Below are 15,994 nucleotides of genomic sequence, written 5' to 3'. Positions count from 1 at the left end.
TACTTTATCACAAATTTCAAAATAGTTCGTCATCATTTTATTTTCGGATTTTGTACTCGTTAAATTAATTATACTTTATTAAGTCCTTTATTTTCTACATATTAATCACTAATTATCATAGTATATATTGTACTAGTTATTAAATTAGAAGCCCAAAAAAAAAAAATAGAGGAGGAAGGATCAACAATTTCAGCCAAATAAATGGCCCAAATAATCAGCCCGCACGTTTAATTCGGTACCAGCCCATTTCCCCTCCTACTCGAACCGACCAGCCCACACCCACCATTTACCCGACCCGGCCCAATGAAACAAATACCCGGTCATTTTCCTAAACCTAGAGAAACAAACATACGCCGCACCCTTACAGCCCCTCTCATCCCTTTCCCTCTTTTCTTCCTCCTCCATTTGAAGCAAAACCCTACTTCCCTTTTAGCCATGACATTTTTTGTCTATGCCATTTCCACACCAAAATTGTCGCGACGCCTGAGCCTTCTGTCGTTGATAGGAAAGGCATTCCCTTTTCTCATTTCAAACACAATAGATTCAAAAAGACCAGAAAGAATCGGTCCACTTTGGGCAAAAGGTTGAAGCAAATCACGTGAAATAGACTCCAACGTTCAGATTAGCAGAAGCTTTGACTCGATTTCAAATTTTAGTTTCAAAATCTCCACCCGTGACACCTCTTAGGGGGATTCTTTTTTTTGAATTTGAAATGGAAAATGTCCGAAACCCTAGTCTTGGTCTGATATAAAAAGACCACCGATACTTTACCACATTCAACATTTTTTTTTCGATCTTTCCACTACTCTATATCTGGGATTTTTTCAAATTCCATTCTATTTCAGGGTTAACAGCCATAGCCTCACTCTAAAAAGAAAATAACAGCCAACATATTACTCTATGTTCACTTTTCGATTTGAAACTTTAGTTAATTCAAGCGGATTCGGGTTCGTTCGTGTTCAAGCATAAATCTGCGACCCCGCACCCTGTTCACTGCACCACCAACAGGTAAATCTGATGCTATTTCGATTTATCGTTCTGTTTAAATTGTGTTAGTATAGAAAAAATCATGTTTAATATCTTGCTGTTGCCATCTGCTATTCGAAAACTTGCTTGCATTTCTTATTTCGCGTAGTAGCTATAATTGACGAATGATAAATAGACATTAAGGTTCGCGTCTTAGTTTTACCATTTGTTAATATTTAGATATATTTTATGAAGGCTCCATAAACCAGATCATATTAACTCTGTTTTTCTAGAGTTTCTGAATGTAAAGTTCTTCTCCCAGTTTCATTTCAATTTGTATGAGTTTAGTCTAGTTAACCTTAGTTTGAAATGATAATTAGCTCTGTCTTGTTTACTAGAAATCTGGAACTGATTAAGCATGGATGAGTTTTATGAATTTAGATATTTAATTCCCTTTCAACTTTCAACATGTATGCAAAGTATGGCTTTCTGTTGCCCTGTTCTGTTTCTATCTTCATGTGTTTTGTTGTTAAATAAGTTTGTTCCTGATTTGGAAGGTCATTAAGTGTATTCCCTACTTCAGTGCGATTTTGATTAGGTTTATTTTGTGTGATGCCGTACACGGCCTAATTGTTGTAGTAAATGCCTTTCATGGGTTGAAGTGGTGATATACACACATACTCTACTCTACTATCGTATGTTTTTTTTTTTTTTTTTTAAAAAAGGGAAAATGGTTGGTCATCCTATTGAGCATTTTATGGAGAATACATGCTTTCTTGTTTTGACATTAAGATGGAAGTTTACCTTTCATTTAGGATTTAGTTACCTTAGTCCCACAAACTAATTTACTTCCTAACTTGAGCCATGCTTTCTTGTTTGACCACTCTAGCCTATGTTTAAGTCAATATAAGAATAGAAATGCTTTAAATAGTTTGGCTCCTTTAGAGTCATTTGATAAACATGAGTTGAATCGCTTCCTTGTTCGACATTTCGCAAAGTGTGTTTAGTTATTTTAAGTTGACAGTTTCAAGGGTATTCAAATATGCTTGAGCATCTCATATCCCCTCCTAGTTAATGTAGACAATATCTTTTGGTTTGTTGAGTTTATGACTAGAATTACAATCAATATGTCTCTATAGTCCTTTATTAAAATTTAGAAGCTTTTTCATTTGGTCTGAAGGCATTTTTTTTGTAAAAATAGCAAAGATCTTCCACATTCTGTGTTCTGAAAGTTTCTGTTCTAATCTGGTAAACTCTATCTAGATGTGATTTAAACAATAAATACATTTTAATAAGTTTAGATGAAAGATCTATACATGTTGGCCTATGTTCAAGTTCAAATGTTTCCCTTAAGTCAAGAAGGAATTCGCTTCTGTTGAATCCAAGTACATCTATCAGATCAGTACCCTTTTTTCTTTCTAGATTTTTCCTCACTGTTTTGCTCAAAAAGAATAGCGGTGGCTTAGTGTGTTCCTCTAACGTTATTACTATCATTTAAATGTTTGAATGATGATGTGGTTGTGGATGTGTTTGTATGTTTCCTTCACTATTAAGAAGCAGTAGAGCATCTCTAACTCCTCCTCTTTTACTTTGTTTATTTTGTATGACTACACCGGAGCCGAAGAGTTTCACTTCGAAACTCAACGACGCTGCTATCACATGGAGCCCGTACATGCTTGTTCGTTCCCAGCTTCACGTCGCTTAAAAGCGAACCAAAATCCGATCTTTCTGTTGAGAGTCAATATCGGTGGCAGATCTGCTTGTTTTATACTTGTGTTATGCTTGCTTGATGATATCTTTTGCTGAGTTATATGATCATTATTTGTCTTCTGGTTTGTTTGTTACTTTAGCTAAATGACAAAGTGATTTTGATTTCATTCATGTTGTTAGTTGATCTAAACATGTTAGCAACGTTGAAATATACTCACTTCACGTCTAATTAAACAATAGCAAACACTCCGAACAATGAGGAGGTTGTGACGGAAGGACTTAACACAGTTGATCATATAATAGTTGATGGTTTGGTGGCAATTAAGAGTGAAAGCCAAAACATAGCAAGTGCTTTGAACAATAAGAAAGATATACAATTAGATATTAATACCTCGCCCATAAATTATATTTTGACCTACAACCAAAATCTTTTCTACAAACTATTGTCTCATTTTAAGTAGTATTCTTATATTTCCATTTATAACTTTAATTGCATTTGCAAGCTATTTTCTTAAAATATTTAAAATGCTATATTTATATTTTTTTTCTAGCCTAATTAATTCACCTAAGTCCGGTCGGTTAACCATTATTAATGGAATTTAAAGGATACCTAATACCTTCCCTTTAAATTAGTTGAACCCGTACCTAGAATCATTTGGTTTCGTAGACATTAAAACGGAGTTAACTTTAGAAAATAACTTTAATGAACTTTAGGTTTCCTAATTCACCATAAATAATTAGGTGGCGACTCCTGTACTTTAATTAACCCCGTAATTACCGGGATGTTGTAAACTATTTTGACTCCGGTTAAAATAGGGTATAACAACAATTGCACTACAATGATAAGTGCCTCCCAATGTTTCAAGGCCAGGACTCCTTCTTTTGGTCACAAGATATTTCATGAACTTTGCATAACTGAGCATTTGCTCAAGTGACTCAACCAATGGAATATTTATTGAGAGCCTTTTTAATCGTTCGATGAACTTGAGGAATTTTCCATCGTCCGTTTTCTTTGCCAATCGTTGAGGTAATGGAGGATGAGGATTCATCACGGGCGGTGAAGCCCTTGGTACCTCCTCTACCGCTTCCTTGCTTTTTTGAAGCATCATTAATTTCCGGAGCATCTTCAACAACAATGGGATTTTCAATACTAGCCCGATTCTTCTTAGGAGTCTCTTCTTCTTCAACAACAATGGGTTCTTCAATCATTTTCTCATCATCACCCAACACATCATTTTTCACCAATGCCTCTGTACCAATTGTTTTACCACTCCTAGTAGTAATTGCATTGAATTTAGTATCACCATCATTCCTTGGATTTGCAACCGTATCACTAGGGAGTGCGCCTTTTTGCCTTTGGTTGAGGATAGCCGAGATTTGGCCAAGTTGAGACTCCAATTGTTTAATGTATATGGAGTGTGAACTTACAACTTTCCCCATTGATTTCACCTCATCTCTTGTCTCCTTGCAAAAGGTATCGGTGGATTCCACTTTCTTCAACACTTTTGACAACATATCTTCAATTTTTGAACTAGCGGGATCGCTAGTGGGCGATTGACTAGAACTTTGTTGATTCCCCTTTGGAGGGATATACTGATTTGAACTCCGATGATTGTTGCAGTTGTTGTTGTAACCCCCTTGATTGTTGTCACGATTTTCTCTCCAATTGGAGTTACCTTGATCTTTGTTCCAACCTTGATTCCCTTGACCTTGCCGCCAAGATCCTTGACTCGGACCTTGGTAGTTTGGACAAGAACCCTCCCTTTGATTGTTGACATAAATTGTCTCCTCATCATACATTTGGAAACATTGCTCATCCGGAGAACCCCCTTCACAAGATTCTACCACATTCACTTTTTTCCGCCACCCATGACATGTTTTGTAAGAAGGTCCATTTTGGTGACAAGTTTAGCCATGGATTTATCTCTCTCTTCCTCCTTCTTAATCATCTCACGAGTGAGTACATTTTTGGAGGAACTTCCTCCACCTACTTCCGAATCCCTAGTGTGCCATGCTTCATTAGTCTCGGTCAATTTATCCAACAATTCACAAACAGTGGCATAAGAATTATCCATAATAGACCCTTCCGCGATGTTGTTCGCCACTGATTTGTTGACCAAGTCTAAAGACCTATAAAATATTTGTAGAAGCACACTATCGGGCAATCCATACTTGGGATAGCTTTTGACTTTCTTTTTAAAATGAATTCAAGTTTCATGGAGAGCCTCATCAGGAAGTTAACGAAAGTTGTTGATTTCGTCACAGAGTTGCAACATCCGAGATGGAGGGAAGAACTTCTTGAGGAGTACTTCGGTCAATTCCTCCCAAGTAATGATGGATCCGAACGGGAGATTATCTAACCAACCCGTGGCTTCCCCCGTTAGGGAGTACGGGGAGAGTCGTAGCTTGACTGTTTCAATTGAGATGCCCGGATGCACATTGGTAGAACACACCCCAAGAAAATTCCTAAGGTGCCTATTCGGGTCATCTTTGGGTAGACCGCCAAACAGGCCCTTAGTGTTGAGCAGGTGTAGCATTGTGTTGGTCATGTGGAAACTCGAGTTTCCAATTAGAGGCGGAGGCTGAATTGCGGCTGCATAGCCTGCCTCTACAGCCTCTTCGACGACCGCCACTGGTGGATTTTAAATGGAATTACCATCCTCATCCATATTGCCTGCATAACACGCAACAACAAAAGAAAATAAGAAGATAAATAAAGACTTCAGTAAAGTTTTACACTAGTTAGTAAATTTCTAGACCGTATTCCCCGGCAACGGCGCCAAATTTTGATACGCCCAAATTACACCTTTAATATTAGGAGTAAGCGGTCGTTGTCAAATATAGAACACAACGAGGTTGGGGTCAAATTCCATAGAGAATACAACGAAGAAATATACTTGTTAAGTGTAACGCTCGACTATTAGTCTATATTTCAAGGGAGAGGGGAATATAATAGTAATTGGTTTGATGTTTGTTCATTAATGATTAAGAGTTATTAAAAGATGTAAACTATTGGTAAAAGGGACTAAGGTTGTGGTTCCAATGGAAAGTAATGCGCTTGGGTATCACTTCAAATCATTCATATGCCTAGGTGTATTAAACCAAGGGTCACGTGATTCTTGCCAAAAGTTTTCCAATCAAATTAGAAAATTTCATCCTAGGCTTTTCCAAGCCCTAGAATGTTTTATAAGAGAACACTCATTTAGCCTCAACTAGCTTTCTATTCCTAGCTCAAGCTATTAGATGGATTTAATGACCAAAATTGTTGCTATTAACTTTTTTCCTAACCTCTACTTTCTTTTCCAAGCAAAGTAATGGTATTAAGGCACAAGTAATGTTGTACACCATCACAAGACATTAACGCTTGAAGAGTTAATAGAAAACACCATTAGCATATAAATGAAGTATGAATATGAAACTCAATCACATAACTAACACATTTGGTCCCACAACCTTAGCTAAAGAGATTGGCTACTAATGTTCATTAAAAGTAAAGCAATGATATAAAGTGTATTCTTAAAGCTTACAACAATATTGAATGGAGAAGATGAAAAAAGCAAAGAAATCTCTAAAAAGCTTCACCAACCAATAATAAATGAGCTCCACAAAAAGACAACTTTAAAATCTGTAGAATAATGAGTCCAAAACCCTAGAAATCTATTTATAGACTTGCCAAAACGGGAACCAATTCCAGACAAAAATACCCCTGTGCATCTGGTGCGAATCGCACTTGGTGTCGCACTCGCAGGTTGCACCAAAGTCTCGCAGGTGCTGCATCTTCAAACAGCTGTGGTGCAGCATCTGCTGCATCAGGTGCGACTCGCATGTGGTACTCGCATGTGCTGCACCACTATCTTCAGTTCTGAGTATCTCTGTCATCAGATGCTGCAACACCTGCGACTCGCATGCAGTACATGCGACTTGCAGGTGGTGTTTTGGTTCACTTTAGCTTGTTTTTGCTTCATTTTGCCTCATGTTTCTTCCAACACTTGTTATTCTACAAATCAACACAAAAACACGACAAATGATATCAAAAGTACTTGACAATTCACAAAAGGCTAAGCAATTGGCATCGAATGCGTCGTAACTTCACAGGACATCACCACCCCAGGTTGGTAATGCTACACCAATACCAGAGGATTACAAGGTGAACAACAATGCTCCAAATCGAGTTAAACAGCTGAGCTACTTTCCTCCTGTGATTAAAAAGGGGGGAAAAGGTTGTGAAGCTTAATTTGATTGAATTGGAACACCAAAAACAGAAGTGGCATAGTGCTTTAATTGGCTATGTTGTTGGGAAAAACCTTACGTTCAAGTTAATGCTGAAGTTTGTGTATGCTATTTGGAATTTTGTGGAGACCCCAGAGTATTCTTACACAAGGATGGTTATTTCATTTTCAAATTTGCTAATGAACAAAATAAACTGGATGTTCTGGAATATGGACCATAAACCTATAACTATCGACTAATGGTGCTCAAACAGTGGACTGCTTATTTCCAAATGGGAGCTGAGTCAATACGAAAGATGCCCTTATGGGTGAACTTCCCTAATCTACCTGTTCATTATTGGGCTACTGAGAATCTAGGTCGTATAACAAGTTACCTAGGAAGGCCTATTTACACAGATAAATTGACTACTGAGCAGGATAGAATTGCTTATGCAAGGATACTCATTAAGCTTCATATAACACAGCCACTGCCAGATCAAATGCTAATTGAGAAGGCTAATGGTATTTGCATTAATCAGCAGATAGACTATGATTGGTGGCCAGAGTATTGTCAAGACTGTACGTGTTTGGGTCATGCAATTGAGAAGTGTCCTGTGAAACTAGCCCAGAAAACTGATCCAATACTCACTGCAACTGCCCCACCAGCTTAGATAAATGCTCCAAAAGCCAAGCAGAAGAAACAACAGACTCAGTGGCTTGCTAAGGCAATCTCAAATAATCAGGCTGAGACTTCTCAGGCCACAACAATAGCAAAGGCCTCTGATACTGAACAACAACAGGTTGATACTGATGTAGAAACAACTACAGACCTTGTGAAAGAAGTTCAGAGGCAGAAGGATGCAGTTCAAATATAGGTAAATAAGGATACTATACAAGCAGCACATAAAAAAAAGGCAGGAAGAACTCAATTCTCTGGGGATTGTACTTGATGTTAATGGTAATAAGGGTCCTAAGCAGCCCTCTTCAGAACCACCATGATATTTAGCTCGTGGAATATCAGGGAGCTGAATCAGCTCTTTAAGCAGAAAGAATTGAGATCATTTATGCTTAATAATGATATGCATTGAACTAAAATTAAAAAAAAAGATATGGTAAATGAGCATTCATATTGTATAACTGATTTCAACTTATTTGAAACTATTATTGATTGGACCAATTCTCATCATTAATTTGGGATTACCCCGACCATCATTCAGTGTTCTTACGAAAACTCTTACGGTGCATATGTATATGATAGAGGCCTATAAACAATCAAAAATTGGCGATACTATCATGATAACATCGAGAAGTCAGTCGTAAACTCGTGTATGGTAGGCCCCTATAAGCACCAAAGGTTGATGATGCTATCATGATACGTGGGGAAAGTCAGTAGTGTACTTGATGATATATAGAAGGACCTCTCAAGCTGCATTAACTTCTCGTGGCTAGTAGGGGAACCTTAATAAAATTGAACTAAAAATACTGGATTATAGGACGACAATCCTTCACTTCAGAAGGGTTGGTCTCATACTGACAAACTTCCTCTCACTGAATCCACTTATTTTATGCTAACTAAAGTGAAGCTTAACCACCAAGGATAGAATTGTATACTCTTGTATTTGAAGACGCTAACGTTTAAGATCTCCTTCTTTCGTGGAGATTCTTTCCTCTCTGACGGGCAGAGATTACCTGTACATGAATGAAAGTCTTAATATAACTGATCAAAGTGAAAACCCTACAATACAATACCTTAAGCGATCGAGTTAGTCCGCTTAGTTCTGTTCATAATGGGAAATATTAGTTACCGAGTACTTTGTATTTTTCTCCTTTTTGTTAAAGAATTGATGGAGACTGAAATTTCCTTATCCAAAACAAAAGATCCCACAACAATATTTGCAGCAACTATCTATGCATCCTTTCTTTAGCAACTAATTAAATAATGCGTACAGATACAAAGATATGCAAATCCATTTATATGTCACCATATACATACATACTAAAACTACTTGAATCCTTTGCAAGATGAAAACAAAAACCTAAATTATACACTTTAATCAATCTTTTAACTTGCGGTTAGAGTAGTATATCTTAAAGGCCTTAGGAAGATAGACAGGCAACAAGAAACCAAACAAATTAAAACACCAAAACACCATATTCGCAACAGCTAAACCTCTACCAATATACACCCTCCTCATATTCCCTCCATATTCTTGATCCACTTTCGATATTTCAATCCTCAACCACTCCATAATTGTAAAAATCCTCCTTGAATTGTAAAAAACTGGAACAAATACTCTTATGGGTAGCGAAAATCTATCGGTAAACGTCACTCCTTCCATAAAAACTTGACTCGCTAGCAAGAAAACATGTGGGGCTGCTGCTTTAATACCTTCTTTGTCACCCTCGTAAATTCCATGGAAAATATAAGCTATGGGGAGGAATAATCCTATGAGTGCTCCAATTGAGACGTAAAGATTTAGAATTTTGTTGTTTTCGCCGAAAACAGGAGGCTCAGGTGAATTAATTGGGGGAAAGGCAATTTTGGAAATGAAGTAGATGTAAATTAGAGAGAATAGGACAAAGGCAAAGTCCTCAAGACTCACCATGCCACTAGAAGAGAAGATTATTATAATTGCGAGGACGTTGAGCTGTCGGAAAGTGACGAATTTTCCGTTTTGTTGAGGTTTTTTCTGGGAATTTTTGGTCTGGTTCTTGTCCTGTTCAAAGTGTTCATCTGTGGGTAAACTAATGTCACTACATGGACCAACCCCACCTGACATTTCTTCAAAATCTTGTTCTTGGTTGCTTCTTTTATGAAGTTAAATTTGTTGATATATGGTGATCTTTTTGATGATAATAAGGAACTAGATGGGACTCCTAGTTGAGAAAGTGAACAACCGCTTGAAGTTAAAATTTCAGTAGCTATCATGATTATGGGGGGACGAGAGGAGTACACGTGGCAGTTGGTGTTGGATAAAATACGTGGCTGGCAAGAGGGGACATTGCAGGTTTTGTATGTTGATGATCAGTTTATCTTATGAATGTCATGTGGGTACTTCATTCGTTAGCTATGGCTTTTTTGTCGTTAGTCAAAATTGTTCGAAGCTGCTAAGGAGTCATGTCATTCGGCGGTCCAATTGGGGGCTGTCGTGCCATAGTGAGCTACTATTCCGTAATTTTGCGAGGTTGATTGTAATATGGTCGCTCAACAACAACATACCTAGCTAATCTCACGTGGGGTCTGGAGAGACTCCTACCTTGGATAGAGAGGTTGTTTTCGGAAGATCCTTGGCTCGATTTTTAAATGGTCGCTCAAATAAGAAAAATAAAATTAACAAGACACGTGATTTTTTGAATTTCGTGTTCAAAGAAGTTAACAGAGTACGCAAAAAAAAAAATACCTTATATATATAATATAATATTTTACTGAGAAGGTTCAAGTGAACACTCTCCCACTCTCCTAGATTTGCCCCCTGCTTTCGGTGCATAATTTTTTAATACTTTAGGGGTAAATTCACCTATTATCATAGATAATTTTTTATTAGCAAATTTAATATAATAACCTAAAGAATAAGAAAAATGTGTTTACTCTTACATATTGCTATAGATGATAGAAGTATTCTGAACGTAGGAGTAAATCGAAGGGCATATACTGGTAATATGTGTAGTTGGACGGTTACATGGATTTGGTTAGTTTTGTCATCCCGGCTTGACATTAAGATAAGAATGAGTTCTTGTTACTCTTGTTCATTCTACTTCCCACATTTTTAGGATTCTAGTCTGTCTTGATTGTTTTAGGAATGTTTAGGTGCTGTGAGATAAGAAAGGATTATCAGACCAAGAAAGGGCAGTGCAAAATTTACCATAAAGCCTTCTACATTTTTTTGAAGAAAGGACGTGATGTTCGGTGTATGATTTTTCATCAAGCTCCCCTCTCTCTCTCTCTATTTTAAGCGCATTCTTTTCCTGTAAAAGGAGAAAAAAAAATATGTTAACTAAGGTTTTATGGAAAAAATATCGACCGAACTAAATGTTTTTTAAATCGAAAAAATCGAATTGATTTTTTTTTTTAAATTCGGTTAATCGAAAACGGATTATTAGCAGGTCAATTTTTAGGCTATACACGTAACATTTACATGATACATATTCTGTTATCCCTACCTATAGCCCATAGATAATAAACGAATTATTTTTCACAGGCGTAAGCCACTTTTAAGAATTAATTATTGTTCTTTATGATAATTTTATTTGATTACATGTAACTACAAATTTTTTCCATTTTAAATTATAACTTTTCTTGTTTTCTCTTTTTCTATCTCACCAAGCACACCCAAACTGAGAAAAGCTTCATCAACAATCAAAAAGCTTTAAATTCGAAAAAATTGAATTTTGCAAAATTGTTATCTGTTTGAATTGGATGGTTTTGCAAATGATTGTGAATGTATTTGGAGTTTAAACGTCATTTTTGAGGGAGTTTGGTGAGGATTTGTCTCGATTTTCATAAGAATTTTAAATTGAAACTCGAAGAGAGAGAAGAACAATTTTTTTTTCTCCAGATCCCGATGTATAAATAGGTTGAATATATTTTATATTTCGAGTGTAGATTATTTGTATTTCCAATATATTACTCAACATAAAGTGCCATGCGCACAACATATAAAATACATATACCACATAATTATATGCAATTTGTGTGTTCTGATCAAATTTTATACAAGAAAAATAAAACTATACAAGTTGTATGTTTTGACCGGAACTCTAGCTACCTTGGAATGGGTTATTGTAGGTGTTTTTAAGCTAAAATAGCTTAAGTATTTTTATAGTGTTTGAATAAAAATAAAAATAAAATACTTTTAAACACTTGTTTTTAAACTAAAATAACAAAAAGAAGCTAAAAACCATAAGCCTATCCAAGTAGGCACATATTGTATTGCTAAACATGATCAATTTGCATAATCACACACCCAGGGAAAAATCCCATAAATAAAAGGGCAAACTACATGGCTTGACAAACTTCTAGTAGGTAATGACATTTAGTAGCTATAGTTTAACTTAATTACTTCCCATAAGGCCATAACAAACATTTGTATATTAATATCATTTAGTAACTAATAAAGTAAAATACATAACTTCTTCTCCTCATCCTCTATCTAACATCTACAACACTCTCCTCCACTCTCTTTCTCTCTCTCTCTCTCTAACATCTTCTCCTCCTCCACACTCACCAGAGCTCCGACGAAAACCACCGTCGTCGTCGTTCTTCTTCCGTCCTCTTTCTCCGCCGAAACCACTGCCAACTTTGTCGTCTTTCTCCGGCGCCATGTGTCCAGCGAAAATACCAGTGGAGAAGAAGGTGGAGGAGGAGAACGTGACGGAGAAGAAGGTGAAGGAGAAGAAGGTGTACACAAATCTGATAAAAAAATTTCAAATCTGAAGCTGACGGTGATGATGACGGAGAAGAAGTTGAAGGAGAGCAAGGTGCACACAGATTTGATCGGAATTTTTCATATCTGACTGGAAGTTTGTTTTCCAGATCTGTGTATACATACACTGTATACAATATTTTTCAAATTTTTTTTTTCAAATCTGTGTACACATACAGTGTATAAATACACTGTCTACAATATTTTTCCAATTTTTCGAGAAAGATCTTTTTGTATACAACTGAATACAGTGAATTTGAAGTGTATACAAATGAATACAGTCAATTTTATTTCTTGTATTCAGTATTTGAGTGTATACAGTGTTTTTCGCCTGTATTTTTTATTATTTTGGTGTATCTATCTTGTATACGCCTGTATTTGTTGTATACATATCGAAAAATATGGTGTTTGTTAATTTTTTGTGTATATATATTTTTATGTATTCAGTTTTACTCGTTGTATATATGAATACATCAATCCAATTTATGAATACAGATAGTCATTTTCATGAATACAGTGAAAAACCATGGGAAAAAAATTCGATGTATTCATGAATACGACGAAAATAAAAAATGAATACAGTGAAAAAAATGAATACACGCGCTGGAAGCTGGGCATGTTACTACAAAATGTAAATATTGAAACATATGCTATGTGGCTGGATTAAAGCCCAAATATTTGTCATTTATGTAGTTTTCCCAAAATAAAATATACCCAAATATAAACAACCCAACCCAATCATTAGCCAACTCCTATCTAACAATTCCTAGGTCATTTGAATGTCATGGGCGGCTTTCCAGCCATGCCCCATGACACCTTAGATGCGCCCCATGGCGCCATGGCAAGCCTCTCAACGCCTAGCGCCATGGACGGCCCCGTGGTCTCGGACGCCCTAAGTGACAAGGTTGCTTCTGCCTATGTCACCCAATCAATGTCCCTCGCTCGCGCCCCTATGCTGGTCGTGCCCCAACGCGTGCCCAGCGCCCAGTGACAGTGCAGCCCTGCTACAGTGCCAGCGCTCAGCGCCCAGTGCCTGCGCCCCAGTGTGCGCGCACGACAGTGCCACGACCGAGGGTGCACATGGACCTCCTCTAGTTAGGTCTCTTTTGTTGTAAATATAGAGTAGTTTACTTTATGTATTTTTGGTTGTGATTCTCTAGCAAATTTATGTCTAGTCCTGTAACTTGGGCTTTTATTTTTAAAGCATTATTAAGGGGGATCAAGCAATCAAAACTTTCAAGCAAGCAATCAATTCTCTATACTGGTGTCTCTCCCCCTCGACACTGCTTGCTCTCATTGTAATAGCTTTCATTAATGCAAACAAGCTCTCTTTCTTTCTCATTCTCAATTCACTTTTTTGTTCTCTCAATTGCTCTTGACATTGGTTTTCCCGCACGACACTGACAGTCTCGTCTAGCGTGCGGAGGGGACCCCGGTTGGCAGACAGTAACTTTGGAATCATCGGTTGCTTAGCCTTACGTCGCCCTTCCAAGAAGTCTCAGGAAGGCGCCGCGTAACAGTTGGTATCAGAGCCTAGGCTCGACATCGGACGAGGGAACACGTTGCTATTGTCATCATTTTCTGACCATGGTGAACCATGGAGACAGCCTCTTGATTTTGGAAACTGCGGTCAACAGATTTCGACCCGTGACTGAAAGAGTGGAGGACCTGGACCGCAGGATGCGACAGGCCGAACAAGACATTGTAAATATTGCTACTGACACAGATGCAGCCGTGCGGGCAGCTGCCATACAAAGAAATGAGGATCTGGCCCATAGGACTCAGGAGGCAGATAGACTGACTGCCATGCAAGGAACCATCGACAATTTGACTAATCAACTCAATATTGTCAACGCTGCCTTACAAGGCCTACTCCAGGAGGGGGCAATCCCATTGGGGGAGCGGCAAACACTGCCTCGGCACCCCAAAAACTCAAGATTCCTGAACCAAAGCCCTATCAGGGCACTCGAAATGCCAAAGAGGTGGAAAATTTCATCTTTGACATCGAGCAGTACTTCGACGCTGTGGGAGAATTGGAAGAGCCCAAGAAGGTAGCAACTGCTGCCATGTATTTACAAGGCGATGCCAAACTCTGGTGGCGTGTGAAATATGAAGCCATCAAGGCAGGTGAGGATGCTCTTGAGACATGGGAAGAACTAAAACAGCCATTCGCTTACAGTTCTTCCCCGAGAACGTCGAGTATAATGCACGGAGGAAGCTTCGGGAACTCAGGCAAACGAAGTCAGTCCGAGATTATGTCCGCGAGTTCTCTGCACTCATGCTGAACATAAGGGACGTGGGCGACAAAGACAAGTTCTTCACGTTCATGGAAGGTTTGAAGCCCTATGCCCTCATGGAAATACAAAGACAGAGGGTTGATTCCTTGCCCAAAGCTATCCAAGCTGCGAAATGCCTCAGTGACTACCAAGTGGATGCTCGAAAGGATAGACCTCAACCACCAGCCCGTGGGGGATTTAAAGGGGGCCAATCCTACAATACTAGCCCCAGCAGAAATGGGGGAGACCGTAGTGCAACCAAATCTAAAGGTTCCTCCTCAGGTAGCAATAGTGTTGCGTCTCATAATAATGATCGGGGGCGGAATCCCCCCTCAGGATGTCGTCATTGCGGCGGACCACATTGGAACAATGAATGCCCACAGGCACAGATGAACACCCATCAAATTCTAGATGATGGGACGGACGATGATGAGGATGATGCGGATCACACAGAACCAATAGGTGCCTTCAACGCACTTGTTTGTTCCATTTCCAATGCTGTAGAGGGCACCAGTGCCGGCCTATGCAAAAAGAAAGACCCAAGCTCAACTGCCAAGAAGGGAAAGACAAAGGCAGGCAACGGGCCTCCTCTTAGAAAGGACAAAACCCTGATGTTTGTCGACTTAAGAGTAAATGGCAAACCTATTAAGGCCATGATAGACACAGGTGCTACGCATAACTATCTGGCCACCACAGAAGTAGAACGCCTTGGCCTAGTTGTTGGAAAGGGTAAGGGTCGTGTCAAAGCTATCAACTCACCACCCCAATTGGTGGGTGGAATAGCCAAAGGAGTGCCGGTAAAGATGGGTCCTTATGAAGGTAAGTTCGACTTGTGGGTAGTGATCATTGACGACTTTGACTTGATAGTGGGGTTGGAATTCATGAGACAAACTAACATCATTCCCATACCCTACGCGGATGTGCTTCTGATGATGGGAGCAAACGGGGCCAAACCCTGCATTGTCCCATGCACAACCATAAAGATGGCCTCAGGAAATATCTCTGCGTTGCAGCTGAAGAAGGGGGTCCATCGACAAGAACCCACGTTCCTAGCTACACTTTGCATTGAAGAGATTGAACGTTCTTCGGGCCCCATTCCAATGCCTGTGAAAGAGCTCATGAAAGAGTTTGAGGATGTCATGCCGCAAGATATGCCGAAGTGACTCCCGCCTAAGGGGACGGTCGATCATGAAATTGAATTGGTGCCGGGTGCGAAGCCACCTGCCCGAGCACCCTACAGAATGTCACAACCCGAACTCACCGAGCTTCGGAGAGAGTTGACGGAGATGCTGGACACGGGGATCATCGTGCCCTCCAAGTCGCCTTATGGGTCACTTGTACTATTCCAAAAGAAACATAATGGTACCCTAAGGATCTGTGTTGACTATCGGGCCCTCAATAAGATCACCGT

General features: G+C 38.8%; 1 protein-coding gene across 1 annotated transcript; it reads right to left on the bottom strand.

Moving 5' to 3' along the window:
- Window positions 1-8,834: 8,834 nt before the first annotated feature.
- On the bottom strand, window positions 8,835-9,907 carry LOC132631936 (uncharacterized). The gene has a single exon (XM_060347690.1). It carries the CDS (start codon window positions 9,662-9,664, stop codon window positions 8,939-8,941), a length of 726 nt encoding a protein of 241 aa, XP_060203673.1. The 5' UTR covers window positions 9,665-9,907; the 3' UTR covers window positions 8,835-8,938.
- Window positions 9,908-15,994: the final 6,087 nt, after the last annotated feature.

Source organism: Lycium barbarum, chromosome 3 (genome assembly GCF_019175385.1).
Source record: "Lycium barbarum isolate Lr01 chromosome 3, ASM1917538v2, whole genome shotgun sequence".
In the NCBI taxonomy this organism is placed as follows: Eukaryota; Viridiplantae; Streptophyta; class Magnoliopsida; order Solanales; family Solanaceae; genus Lycium; species Lycium barbarum.
This window is presented reverse-complemented; position numbering and strand designations above follow the sequence as displayed.